Genomic DNA, 15365 nt, shown 5'->3' with positions numbered 1-15365 from the left:
GGTTTCCGAGCTCGGGATTTAGCTAAGTTCTAGACTTTAAACAGCTGGAGTCAGAAAATTAGCTTTCCGAAACAGGGCGTAGTAGCAGTTTTTATAACAGTAGTCGCAGTTTTTATTTTTCATTTCTAAAATTGGTAACGTTTTTTCTTGACGAAATTAAACATTTCTAAATAATTCAAAATAGCTGAAACCTTACACTATTTTCTCTTTATTTCATTTTGTGTTTAATTTCAAGTTCTTTGAAATTCAATTCGAAATTTAAACGTGACTATGACATGACAACGACTACGCTTAGCTAAATCCCGAGCTCGGAAACCGACCCTTAGAGCTACTTTTTAGTACACATTTCTTTGAAATAGCTAACTATAGAGAGATAGTTATTTCAAATTGTACATTATATTATTCATAAAGATGAAATTTCAAATTCAATAGAATAATCAAAAATTGACTGAGTTTGAATAATTTACCTTGTTTCAAGTTCGGTCACTTTTTATTAGCCGCATTCACTTCATCCATCTGCTTTATTTTGTCAGATCTTGCTTCAGCGATGAGCTTCTCAGTTTCTTGGCTAGTTTTTTCTAATGCAGCAATTTTAGCATCTCTGAAAGCACAACAATAATAGAGATTCATATCTTCAACTCAATTAATTTCACTCTCTAATGTAAACATGGGTCCGTTAGTAATGAAATATTCATACAATAATTAATGTTTTCACCACAAATTACATGTATTAGCATTATCATCCATATTACAAATAAAAACATAAGCTAATTATATTTATGTATGTTACCGGTTCTGTACAAATACAATATAATCAGAGCGAAGCATCAGCTGATGAAGAGCGAAAACGTGTGTTAGTGGTGCATAAGGGTGGCTCCTAACGACAGGACAGGTGTGTTGATCATGACTGTGTCTACACACATGCTGTCATACATTGTTGTGTTATCGCAGAGAAAGGCTTCCAACAAATTTTGAGGTTAGGTTTTTGTATCTTCGATTTTTTGTTATTTCTTCGCTGCTGCTCTATTTGGTTAATTATTTTTGTATCATAATTTGTTTATTTAAGCGGTTTATTTATTATTATTGGTTGTTTATTCCATCTGAGAGGCTACTTTCAAACATTGTTCGAAGCCTGTCGCTGATGACACAACATGCATGCATGATAAGCATGTGTGTACACACTTGTCTTGTGGCCACCCTAAGTCTGTAGACACCTTAAAACACGCTGCCCCCTGTGGGTTGGGGGAGCTTTGAGTCGATCATCGTACTCAAGAATGTGTTGAAAACCACAATTCACCCACAGTATCCATGCTTATCGTAGGAGGCGACTAAAATGGACCTCAAGGCAACTCCAGAAGTTGTCTTGCCTTCAACCCACGGGATCTGCCCCATCAGGGCAGTTTCGGAGGGACAAAAAGAAACCCCAAGAAACCAGAGATAGGTGAAACTCCACGCACAAATGTGGGTCGAGAGGCTGAGTCGAGGGTGGCCAGGCGCCCTAGAGGCAGTTTGGCGTCCCCTCTCTCAGCGGAAGGACCTTCATAAAGACCAGGATTGGAACTCACGTAGGTCACGAGTTTTGGGTGAAGTGACCAAACCTCACCACTGCTCAAAGAAGGACGGCCATTTACGCAAAACTTCTTGGTAGAGTGAGGCTTCTGACCCTGCGAAGTTTCGGAGGGGCAAAAGAGAAACACCAAGAGACCAGAGATGGGTGAAACTCCAGGCACAAATGTGGGTCAAGATGTTGAGTCAAGGGTGGCCGGGCGCCCTAGAGGCAACTTGGCCACCCTTCCTCAGCGGTAGGACCTTCAAAGTAGGCCAGGAGTGGAACTCACAAAGGTCACGAGGACTAATCAGTCTGAAGCATATCACACTGGATTGCAACAAGCAACCGGGTGATGAATGGGATGTTAGTATAGGGAAAACTCCTGGTTCTTGTAAAGAACACGGGTATTGTTTGCTTAACTAACATACTACTTGGGAACACAATAAGCTTCGGTTGACGTGTGGAGTTCTTTGAACCTTTGTATCCTTGAATCCGTCCCTTCAAAAACAATAAAGCACGCTGCAGACGGGGTCGATAATAACTTACATTAAGCGTCTACTAGCCATCGCGGGAGCACGGAATTGGAAATACACCGTGTCCCACGAAGAGGTTTACACGTTTTATTTCATTTACATGCCCATTCATGCACCCAACTTTTTCAAATTTTACACAGTTCACAAAGTACGTTCTAAAAATATTATGGGAAAATTTCAGCTCCCTAACCTTTGAAGAAACAAAATGGCGGCACATTGAAAATTTTACCAATTCATAAAAATTTTCAATATGCCGCCATTTTGTTTCTACGAAGGTTAGGGAGCTGAAATTTTCCCATAATATTTTTTGTCATTGTCATTCAATCTCAGCTGTTTTCCATGCATGAAATCAAGCCGGTAAACAGCTGTTTGCTGAACAAATAAACATACGATTCTCATTACAGCACTCTCTATTGTAATGAAACCATATGTTTTCTTTATAGTCGAGTATGTTTCTTAGATCCAAATTAGGAACAGCAAAATTACTACAAAAAACAACCTTCAGCGCTCCACGTGGAAGTTTTGTCAACTTCCACAAAATTCCTGATTCGGAATTTGTAAACTAGGTTAAGTTTATAGAATACATGTAGTAACTTCAGCACAAGCAGGTAATGTTTTCTATTTCCCAATTATTCTTCTTTAGATTATTATGACAACAAATAGTGTACGTTACTTGGACGAGAATATATTTTACAGTGGTCGAATGAAATTCTAGTCTCGGCTAACGCCTCGACTAGAAACATCATTCTCGCCTGCAAAGACCCCTTCCCGTCCATGTAACGTAAGATACTATAGAACTTACATTGTGAACTGTTTACAATTTGAAAAAGTTCGGTGCATGAGTGGGAACTTAATGTAAAAGTAAACGTGTAATCCGGAACACAAATGTAATGGAATTTCCAATTCAACATATTCATTATGTAAACAGTGGGGAGAGGCCTCCACCAATTATGTAAGCAGTCGCCTCCAATCATGTAAGCAGGATGTGACACTTCCACTAAAAAATGTGTAAAGGGGAATGAAAAATGATAACAAAAAGGAGAACAGAATAACTAGTACTTTAATTAATTGGTACTTTCGGTTGAATATGGTTAAAAATTATAATATTAATTTTGACTATTCAAAAGGTAAAATATAAATATATAAACAAACACAATATTAAAAATGAAATAAATAGGGAAGCTACTCGCTTGCTGCTAATGATACAATCTTTGTGGTTATGAAAAATTAAGAAAAATACCTTATCCAGTAAACACCTACCTTTCGAAGATGGCTTCCCCCTTTGGCATTCACTGGTTGAAACGCGACTTTACAGTTAGTATTAAAAACAAAATTAACTGAACTAGTGAAATGGGTTCAGATCCTGTCTCATTCAATAATACAATTCTCTTTAAACTGCTCGAACTGCGACAGGAAAACTGTATTATAAAACAAGAGCAATATCTATCCTTTTCACAAGAACAGCCGGATTTTTACTGTCAGTCCTATCAAAACGAGCTCTGCCCCAAAAGATAAATTTTGGGTATTAATATAAACTCAGTCAATGCCAAACATGAAAGCCATCTCAAGTACATATTTCTATCTATCGCAAAAGCGCACGTTTGTTAGTAAAAACAGAGAGAAGCTAACGTTAATATTGACAACAAATAAAATAAACAATCTTTCTGTCGATGACAAAAGATTCTTCAAAGACAAAATACTGTTCATTGAACTTTTAATTTAAAAACTCTAAAATCCTGATCAATATATGATTAATATAATAAATAAGTCCCATATGACCAGGTGACAATTGACAGCCCAATTGTAATTCATTGACTATCCAATTCCAATTCATTGGAAATGTCATGTACATTTGAGTTCCGGAATTTGGCGTTCCCGCGACTGCTACTATTGTCCCTGTGTGCAGGCTACTCAAGTAACAATCACCAACAAGACAACATCACCAACAGGACATGGTCACCAACATCATCACAAGGTCACCAACAAGATATCACACGACAATTTATAATTGTAATAATTACTGACTTTGGTATGCTGGCAGCATCAATGGCCGCCTGCCTGAGTTCGCTCTCCTCCAGGTAGCGCTGCTCCCACTTGGCCACCTCTCCCTCCAGCCGCATTATCTTCTCGTCCTTCTCTCGCAGCTGCCGCTTCAGCTCGGGAAGGCTTTCACCCGGCTCGCCACCTGAAACCATATCATATTCATTTGTTTATTTATGAAAAAAAAACATGGTAGCATACAGGATTTCTCTAAAAATTGCTTCCATAACAACACAATTACAATAGTCCATTATACATAGTATACAATTAGAGTACAGGAAAAAAAAAGAATATTGAAAATAAAATTAAATTCCACTAAAAATTAAATACTACTGTAGAGCAGCAATACCACATTACAACAGATGCAATGAGTACTGCATTTCGATGATTTTCATACAAATCATTCATAATCATAAAATAATTCATTTGCAGATGGAAAGTACTGAGATATTGCAATTATTCAAATTCTAATGAATTCATCCTATACTATTAAACGAGCAATTTCTGTTTATATGTTTATCTGTATGTGACCGGATCTCGAAAACGGCTCTAACGATTCTCACGAAATTTGGAACAAAGTAGGTTTATGATATGAAAATTCGATTGCACTAGGTCTCAACCCTGGGATAACTCGCTGAAGGACATTAAAAGGATAAATACGTCCTTGGAAAAACAGCTGGAGATTTTGTCGATACCGTAATGGAAGAGAGTGAACGAGTGCATGTGTGGGATCATCCAGCTGATCTCACGAGAAGAAAAATTCAGCAAAACTTATTTTCGTTTATTTTTTTTTAGAAAACATGTTTACTTCAGAAAGTCCAAAATAGCAACTAGATGCCGTTAGTGTTAGTGTAGAATAGTACATAGTATATTAACAAATATTGTGGCAAACATAGTATATCATTCTAAATCGAATTCATAGTATATCTATTTGTAATTGATGATGTGTTAGTTTTTTGAAGTGTGAATAAATTGTTTTTTTGATGAGTGATAGTAGCTTAACCTCGATTTTGATTTGGACTGTAGTATAAATTTGAAAGGGACAGTTTTGGGCATAAGCCTGTTGTGCCTCATAAAACTGTAAAAATAATTGTAAGACTGAGAAAATTAATAAATATAAACTATAAATTCAATCTTTCGTTACAAATTTTTCTTATGTTTACAATCCAGAGCAAAGCTTGGTCCCCCGATATTAATATTATTATATGAAATGATGTATCACACGAAGACTTCTCTACTGCAAATATTGAAACAGGGTAACCGCTAGATGGAAATTCGATGAGCGCTACTATTCAAAATTATTTGTCAGCCCGGGAATCGAACCCAGTACCTACTAATTGCCGGTCCAGGAATGCTACCCTTACACAACTGACAATCTCTGGATAGCACACTCATTTTATACGAAGCACATAGCGGCCACCGTCTACAGATGGAAAGTACTGAGATATTGCAATTATTCAAATCTATCCAGAGATTGTCGTTTTGGTGTAAGGGTAAGCATTCCTGATTGGCAATTAGGAGGTAATGGGTTCGATTCCTGGGCTGACAAATAATTTTTCAATAGTAGCGTTCATAGAATTTCCATCTAGCTGTTTATCCTGTTGTCAATATTTGCAGTAGCAGAAGTCTTCGGGGTGAATTACAGCATTTAATTTGGATTTTCGTTTAATAATAATTATCAATCATTAGCATTTGAATAATTGCAGACTGGTTGGCCGCTATGGCTTGAATTGTGACTTTATTCATTACTATTCAGGCAAAAAAAACATGATTATCAGTCATGATTACAGTCAACATGATTAAAGTCATTACCTGTAATCTTCATCAAAATTAAATTTTGAAATTCTCTCCCTATGTTGTATGAAATCTATTCTACGTGCCGCTTCGAAAAAAAACTAATCCAATAAAAAAATTTTTGTTTGATCTTTATTTAAAGCTGGCGCCTAAATTAAAGCTTAGGCACGAGTGATGATGTTGATGATGAGAGATGAATGTCCGGAAATAGGAATTTCCCCCAGAATTACTCATGATGAATGAATGAGCGAATTTATTTTATTTGCCAACAATGAATTACAATATAAAACCTGACAAATAGATTATATTTTTTCGAGTAATAATCAACAGTAATCTCCAAATCTTCAAATCTCGATTTCCGAATAAGACAATAGTTTAATGGTGAATGAGTGGCCAAAGCTTTGTTACTTCCGGGTTGAATTTAAAATTAAAATTGAATATTGAAAACATTATTAGAAATTAGATCAGCTTCTTTCACTTGCCAGCTAGTTTTCAATACAAACCAGGATTTGTTTTTGCATTAGGACGATATGATGATAAATACAGATAAAAAGTACGAAAAATGAAAAATAGTACTAAAATGAGACATTCACGAACGATTCAGTAAATTTTCAATGTTAATAACATTAATATGCCATTAAGACTTTAATGTTATCCTATAATATTAAGCGAGCAATTTCTGTATTTTTATAACAGGTTATTTATATTATAACTGGTTATTTATGTTCAACGGATCTCGAAAACGGCTCTAACGATTTTCACGAAATTTGGAACATAGTAGGTTTATGATATAAAAATTCGATTGCACTAGGAAAACTCATCCCTGTCTCATCCTTGGGAAAACTCGCTGAACGACATTAAAAGGATAAAATTCATCCTTGGCTGAAACAGCTGAGACTTTCGTCGTCTTTGGATAGTAAGAAGTGAGCGAGTGATTCTGTGAAAAATCAAAATATCGCATCCCCGAAATTCATAAGATGACATATAGCCAACTGTGAAATATAAACATGATGATCATTTTAGAGAATTGTGTTCTGTTTATCAATAGATGAAAATAACGATCGAAGCTCGGTGCCCCGATATTTAATGTTAATAACATTAATAATGCCATAATTACTTTAATGTTATAAATATTATTAGTAATGCTTGAAAGTCATGTGGAGTTATAATATTAAAAGGAAACATATTAAACGTCATTCAAGATTATCAACATAAACACTGAGGGACAGTGTTGGAGACAGTATTTGAGTTTTACATACTGAATGAGAAAGAAAAAATTTAAACGCCACTCAAGATCATCAACATAAACACTGAGAAGCATACTTGACCTATGGATAAAAGGTCAGACAATATGAACTTGAATGAATTTTTCTTGATAAAATAGAGATATGCCAACTGACTCATCAGAAATTCGCAAATAAGTGCATAATTAGTTCTCAATAAAAATCTCTCTCAGTTCTCATTGCAGGAGCTTTCAAATTCGATTTTCAAATTTGTATATTTAATCATGAGACTAGTGCTGTTGTTTTTACTCTATTGGTGTTTGTGTGTGGAATACTGGCTAATATTATAACTACTACAACACCAAAACCTCTATTGAGGCCAGGAGGAAAGACTGCTTATCGCTCTGTGGGTGGCAACTCCAGACGCAGTAGAGACGTAAATGGTGGTAAGAGACAATTCCTTATACATCTATTAAAAAAAAACAAGTATTAAATTGATAGTCACGACCAGTTTATTCAGGCTAAGCCGGTTCTTCCCGTGAGCGACTCCCCACCAACAAAAGCCACACGTATTTACTTTTTTTTATTAGTATATCAAGAAATAATTGATAGCGAGCATCATCAGAGTTTGGCTACCTTAGTCGTCAACATTAGTTAATTTTTAAAAATAGTTAATTTTAATAATTAATATACTCTGATTAGAGTTTCTGAGAAGCTGTAAAAACAAACAAACATAGTTGATAATAATATTGATAAACGCTCTCATTGCCGATAGAGGCATTGCACAAGTGACTTCGCATTTCATTTTCAATTTATAGCTGCAATTATGAGGCTGCTACTGTTAGCGTTTACTTTACTTCTATTAGTGTCGGGAATGCTGGCAAAAATAATTACAACACCAAAACCAAGATCGTTCCAAAAAAGGGTTGGTCTGCAGGAGGATTGTCGAGACGTGCCCGAGACATAAATGCTGGTATGAAATTGGAAATTCCTTTTTAACTTATTCAAAACAATATTAAAATATTAAATCGATTGACATAATCTATGTATGAATAGTGCTCTATCAGGGCGTTTTGCTGGATAAATGTGACAATCGTAAATCTGGCAACACGCCCTGGTCTCCGCGGCTTTGTTGGGCTTGTCTTGGGCCATGACAAGATACGCGCAACGTGCGTGGATGAAGTAATCCTATTATATTTATCCATTTTATGAAATTTGGATGAAAAGAAGTTTTGGACTGTAGTCTGTTTCTTTGTTCTTAAGATGATTGTAAATGATAAATTAATAAATTAATATTAAGAGAGCAATTTCTGTATATATTTTTATATCTGGTTATCTGGATATTTATATGGTTATTTATGTTCAACGGATCTCGAAAACGGCTCTAAAGATTTTCACGAAATTTGAAACATAGTAGGTTAATGATATAAAAATTCGATTGCACTAGGTCTCATCCCTGGGAAAACTCGCCGAAGGACATGAAAAGGATAATTCATCCTTAAAAAAAAAATGATAGTTTCGTCGTCTGTCGATAAAAGAAGAAGCGTGTGCCTGTGTGGGAGATAAGCTGTGTAATCAATTAGCGTACCGTATCTCGCGAGAAATCTATAAATTTTAATTGACTCGATCAAAATAATCTGATTTGTTGACTTGAGATGGTATATCATAATATTCAAAGTTAATCATTATTTTACAGTTTTAAGTGATTAGAGAGTGTTATTTTGTTATTCAATTTGGTTTGTAAGCAATCTAAATTAGAATATTTTGATTAAAAATTTGACCTGAATTCAAGTGTATGGAACACAACCTACTTTTTGGAATATTTATAGTGTATAAATAAAAATTCGGGGAAGAAACAGTTTTGGGCTGTGCCTGTTAGTCCTTCCCCAATCATTTTAAAGAATTGAGTTCTGTTTATCAATAAATAAATAAATAACGAGCGAAGCTCGGTGCCCCGATAGTTCAATATTAAGATAACGTTTCTGATTTTTTTTAATTACTGTGACCTCAGGTCTGGGAAAACTAGATGTAGTTTAATTATTTAATTGATGTGTCATACACTGTTGGAGCTATGCTCAAATTATACAAAACAATTCATTCTACATCAGTCTATCAAATAATATTGATTGCGCACTTATCTGAATTTGGCCACCACAGTTGTCAGCATTGTTAGTTGAATCTCTCAGAGTTGTCAGTCATTTTTCAATTAAAACTGCAATCATGAGACTAGTGCTGTTTGCGTGTACCCTAATTGTATTATTTGTGTCGGAAATACTGGCTGATACAATTTCAACAACACCAAAGCCCCGCATAATAGACGCACATGCTTATCGCTCCATAGGTGTACATTCTAGAAGGAGCAGAAACGTGAATGGTGAGAAATAAATTCCTATTAATAAAATAAAAATAATGTATTTTCTCAAGTTTGATTTATTGTTGAAAATCGTAGTTCGTTCCAGTACATTACAAAAGTTAACAGACTGTTAAAGAAGTAACGAGCTGTTAGTTACTGATAGTAATGTAATGGACACGTTAAACCACGGTCCCGGCTGAAGTATAGCCCATTAGTGACTCCACATCAATGAAAAGCAATATACATTTAATTATTTTATCGTTATTTAACTGGAAAACTACCCGACATTTCACAAACAGTATCAAAAGATGTTAATTTTTCTTTTCATACCAAGATTTGTTAAATTTTTTGAAGATTAGTTCAGACAAGCTTTCCACTTTGTAGTTCCATCTTCAAAGCCGCATTACCATTTTTTGACACGCTTTTTGACTATGAATATAATGTGACCACAGAACAGCAATTTCAAATTAACAGAATTTGGCTTGGAATTTGAAAGTTTCTACCCAACATATAAAGACTAGTACAAGATAAGCCTAGATAAGTGAATTTCACAATTATTTTCAACAATTCTGTTCAATGTTCAATATTTGAACAGAACAGAATACTCATTCAGACTAGTAGTTCTGTGAACAGTAGACCTCACTCAGTATTCTCATCCAAAAGTACCTGATTGAAACTGTAGACCTTATGGAGATACAGCAATAGAATGGCTTCTCCACACATTCTGTGTAATCACTTGTCAGCTGATTTATGATGAATAATTCTATAGTCTGATTTTTACAAAGACCTTAAAGACTCACATGCAGCGCTAGTGTCGTACTTGGAATTGAAATCGGCCATTGAGGGGCAACCCATAAGATTATTACATACCAATGCCTTTGTAATCTATAGTATTACAAATATATAGATATAATATCTCGTGCTGAAATAACCCAATGGTGGGCTTCAATATCAAGTAAGAGCTATCATTGGGAAGGCATAGGCATTGTGGGGTCTATATCTCTTTAAGGTCTTTGGGATTTTACTCTAATATTGGCGTATGAAGAAGGAGGCTCCTTTTCCTTTTATATTATCCTTGAAATGCAAAATGTCCAAAACCTTGTACATACGTCGACGCGCAATTTAAAAATGAACATACCTGTCAATTTCATGAAAATCTATTACCGTGTTTCGCGGAAATGCGCAAATATAAACATTAAACATAAGAAATATGCCAAACCGTCGACTGAATCTTGGACCTCACTTCGCTCGGTCAATATTATTCTCATTCTCAACGGATGAAACTTTTGTACCACAGTGAAACAAATGATCAATTATTATTTATTGAAATCTTGAACGTCATTCACTATGGATTCTGTAATTAACAGACGGTTCTTCCTATCTGTAAAACACTGACCAATGACTGGGAGGTCAGAAAATCTGAACTTTTAAGAAAACAGACTAGATAGAACTAACTAGAAATAAACTAGATGAGCCATTATCATTCTCAGATAGACTCGTATAGAATGCAAAATTTCTTAATTGTAAATATGATATCAATACATTAATAGTTTATAATAAATTAAAGTTGTCAGTGCTGGTATAGTGGTCATTGCACAAGTGATTACTAGATTGAATTTTGAAATATCTTTCTGGAATCATGAGAATAGAGCTGTTGGCGATCAGTCTACTGGTGTTGTATCTGGGATATTGGCTGGAGGAATCCCACCGACATCAAAACCAAGTCCAACATCCAAAGGAGTTAATAGGGGTGCAATAGGTGCAACCTCAAGACGAAGCAGAGACGTAAATCGTGGTAATTGACAGATCCTGGCCTGACATTCTCAAGTATTACACTGATTGTTGCAATCAACTTATTTCAAGGATTATTACCATTTATACATGACTTTTCCACCTTATGAGTATATTTAAAAAAGTGTGTGCAATATTGTATTTATGTTTAAATTCTTTCATAATTAAATTTCTCTAACAATCTTACTATAGTGAGGTCCACGTATAATGGCAGTGAAGAAAGATAGGAGAAAAACGTTGCCAAGTCTCTCTATTTTGCCACTGAGTGTACACAGCTGTACTCAATTCATCCCATTAATTTGATCAAATAATAATTATCATTTCCTTAGTAGAATAATCAATTAATGTCAAATCAAGAAAAATAATTGTTTCATAATTTGATTCAAAAATTTGCTTCAATAACTGAGATCAGATTTTTATTTTCATACAAACCTGAAATGGTGCTAATTTAAAAAGCTGTGATACACCAATCTGAATTTCAAAACAACATAAATTAAGTTATTTGGTGGGTATTAACAATTAATTTGGTGGGTAACATATTAGCAATTTGTTATCATTCGATTCGATCTTCATTAAACATCAATATAACTCAATTCTAATTATCTCTCTATCATATAATGAAAATTTATTTATTTTCAAATGCAACTCTTCACGAGTATTTTAAGCCCAGGTGATAATGAGATCTATTTTTACCTCATTGAGTGATAGATCACTATTTATTAATAAAACAATATAAAAAATCTGGCTTCACCACTCACTAAAAACACACAACGCATCATCATTTGTCGTAGGTGCTTTACACACTATACCATCAACAATAATGGGGAGCAGAGGATGAAAGATCACGAGGAGTACTGTGCCAACAACCAGACTGCTAGAATCATCATGCCTCAACTCAAGGAAGATGGAAGCCCACCAACAATGAAATTCGAGAACATTTGAATAAATTTAGGCTACCATTGGTGCCTATACAGATTTCGAATGTTACTGGAGAAGCCAGTAGATTTTTTTTATATTGTTTTATTATTTAAAAAGTAGCCCATGTGAATGAAGGTGTTTTATCGCTATTTATTTATTTAGGTATGGCAGATACACACACTTGAAGCTTATGAGTCTCAATGCCTACAATATACTGCATATTTCCAATTCTTCGAGATGTTGTGCAGTTTTTGGTCAGGAGAACATAAGTTGTTTGACCGCCATCATTTGCTAGTCCATTAGCGTTGCCTAATACGAACTAGCGTTAAACATATTCGTTAACCTTCCGGTAGTCGCGCCCTACTCAATCACATGAGCAGTCGCGTGTTGTACTTTCTACAACATCCAATTTTCCAAGTGTTATGTACTCTGTTTACTGTCAAACATATTAATTAATGGTATAATTACTTTTTTCATCTTCTTGGATTATTTTACGCATAAGAACATTTAGATAATTACCTATTCCATAGCCCAATAAGGTACATCAAGCAAAGCCATCATTCTGTGTTATTGGTTCGTTTACAGTCCCCGTATACAGTCTTTCCCTGTCGCGACTAAATGGCACCTAAAGACTGAACCATTGCTCGGTTGATACTGCAACTCAGTGGAGGATGGGGAGAAAGTTTTGAATGCATAGGTGACTCATTCACTGACATCACCCCATCCAATAGTTTTGTGCAGCAAAAAAACTGACACTGTTGTACTTTTTACAACAGCGCGACTGCTGGAAGGTTAAGTAGCTAAGTATCTGATTGTTGGAACAATTTTGAGGTTAAACAAGGTGAAACTCAACTTTAAATATCTAATGCAAAACTGTCATAAATAAATGGAACTTTATGTTGAATTAAAGATGTGTAAATTTATAAATGTATGATTGAATAAATAGATTTTGGAAAATGTTTTTGATTAGACTTTTGTTACAGGACAATCTGACAAATGGCACCAAAGAGATGAAGAGCTAAAGAATCAGGCAGTGAACTCCACGGGTGGGCTCACAATCCAGACGGAGGGGCCGTGATGTTAGTGGGATGGCAGCAGTCGACCAAATACCAATGGGGCAAGACAATCGATTCCCGAACGAGACCTTTTCTCCCACAGATGGTAACATACAATTAATTCCGTGAGAATATTCATAAATTATAGATTCAGCTGGTTCTCACATACTTTTTTTATAATTATATATATTCTCACATTATAAAAGCGAAATGGCACTCACTCACAGACTGACTGACTGACTCACTCACTCGCAGAACTAAAAATCTACCAGACCAAAAACGTTCAAATTTGGTAGGTATGTTCAGTTGGCCCTTTAGAGACGCACTAAGAACGGATTTGGAAAAATTTCCAAAGATACGCCAGTAGGGTATTTGTGCCGATTGAGCATCAATTTAACACCAAGGTCAAGGTCAAGGTCGAATTCAAGGTCAAGGTCGAGAGATGTTATCTCAATCACCACCCCGCCCCGACTGAATTCTCTGTTGGAATGAGCCCTGTATTTATAGACCAGGGAGGAAATGTTTACAGCAAGAATTTCTATTAAACACTGAGGAAAAATATTTTATTAGGGGGGCGTGGCCTAATTCAATTCCCTCCCCCACACCCTAAAAGTGGTGGCCTAATTAAATCCCCCCCCCCTTCCTAAGATGTGTGGCCTAATACCATTATTATTTCCACTAGGTATACAACCAAAAGTCAAATTCAAGTCAAATTCAAGGTCAAGATCAAGGTCAATTCAAGGTCAAATTCAAGGTCAAGGTCAAGGTCAATGATGATCCCCATTGTATGAAAATGTGAACCTAGTTTTTTTATTACAAAATAACGAAGAACCTGTTGATGTTATAAAAAAAATACAGAATAACTTTTTTTAGTAAATTTAATAACAAATCAATAAACATATCATTTATCAAGATATAATGAATATTAAGTGAGATATGACATCTTTAGTGATTGGAGATCTCAGATTTCTTCAAGCAGAGATCGGAGATTGGAGATTAACAAAGATTTGATACTGTATGAATGAATCAATAAATAGATGAATAAATAAATATATACATGTTGAAAAAATGTACTTAATAAAATGATCAAGAAGAAAAACCATTGTTGAAGAAAATAAAACGGAAGAAGGTTGTGTCTGGATCTGGAATAATCGGATCTATATTGAACAAAGCAATTGACTTACTACCTGTTGACTTCATATCCCTGGCTACAATTTTTGTGGCCCTGGCACAAAACTTGAAAAAAGATTGAAGAGAGGTGATAAAGGAATAAATAAACTTGATGATGCATGCCGGGAACATGATATAGCTTATAGCAATCCTAATCAGAATAGAACAGAAGCTGATAAGAAACTAGCTGCCCTGGCTTGGGAAAGAGTCAAATCACCTGATGCTAGCCTTGGAGAGCGCTCATCAGCATACTTGGTAACAAACTTATTGAATGCCAAGACTAAATTTGGTGGTGGGTTGTTCTGAGACCCTACAAAGGGTGTGGGTTGTTTCTGAAACCCTACAAAGGGTGGGGTTGCAAAAGAATAAGAATAAAACAATAAAGAAGAAGGTGAATCAGAAGAGGATACAAGAGACATTGAGGAAAATTCTAAAAAAAAACACACATTCACAAACATTGAAATAATAGATTATGCAAGAAAGCTTGATTACCACTACGAGGTGTCTACATGAGAGATAGTCTACCAGAATACAACACAAAGATCTAGAAATGGTGTAATCAATTTGGATGATGAAAGCAGTACGGAAGTCATTGGACATGTTATATTAAATGTAACAATACATGTGACTATTTCAATAGTTTTGGAAATTTGAGTCCTCCACTTGAATTTATGGCTTATATGAAAGATATAACAATACATTACAACTATAAGAAGTATCAAGAAATCGATGACAATTCAATAGTATGTGGTCATTTATGTTTATTGTGGTTGTATAAAAAATATGTTCTCATTAACAGCAAATCAAAATCCACTGGTAAGTGATATTTCCCACCAGTACAACTGGAAACATCTAGCAAATATGAAGTAGCCTAATAGATCTATATACATACAATACAATTCCAATATTGAAAACAATATCAATGATAAGTTTAGCTAT

At 35.1% G+C, this 15365-nt stretch overlaps 1 protein-coding gene across 1 annotated transcript in view; it reads right to left on the bottom strand.

The window, feature by feature from the left end:
* Positions 1 to 467: 467 nt before the first annotated feature.
* Positions 468 to 15365, bottom strand: part of LOC120349547 (serine/arginine repetitive matrix protein 1-like) — a 34429-nt gene continuing 19531 nt past the window's right edge. The window contains exons 6-7 of the mRNA XM_039419901.1: positions 4108 to 4267; positions 468 to 601 (exon numbers count right to left, since the gene is read on the bottom strand). Coding sequence (XP_039275835.1) covers positions 4235 to 4267 — 33 coding nt within the window. The 3' untranslated portion in view covers positions 468 to 601; positions 4108 to 4234. The remainder of the gene's footprint in view (positions 602 to 4107; positions 4268 to 15365) is intronic.

The sequence above is a fragment of the Nilaparvata lugens genome, chromosome 1, assembly GCF_014356525.2.
Source record: "Nilaparvata lugens isolate BPH chromosome 1, ASM1435652v1, whole genome shotgun sequence".
NCBI classification, from domain to species: domain Eukaryota; kingdom Metazoa; phylum Arthropoda; class Insecta; order Hemiptera; family Delphacidae; genus Nilaparvata; species Nilaparvata lugens.
This window is presented reverse-complemented; position numbering and strand designations above follow the sequence as displayed.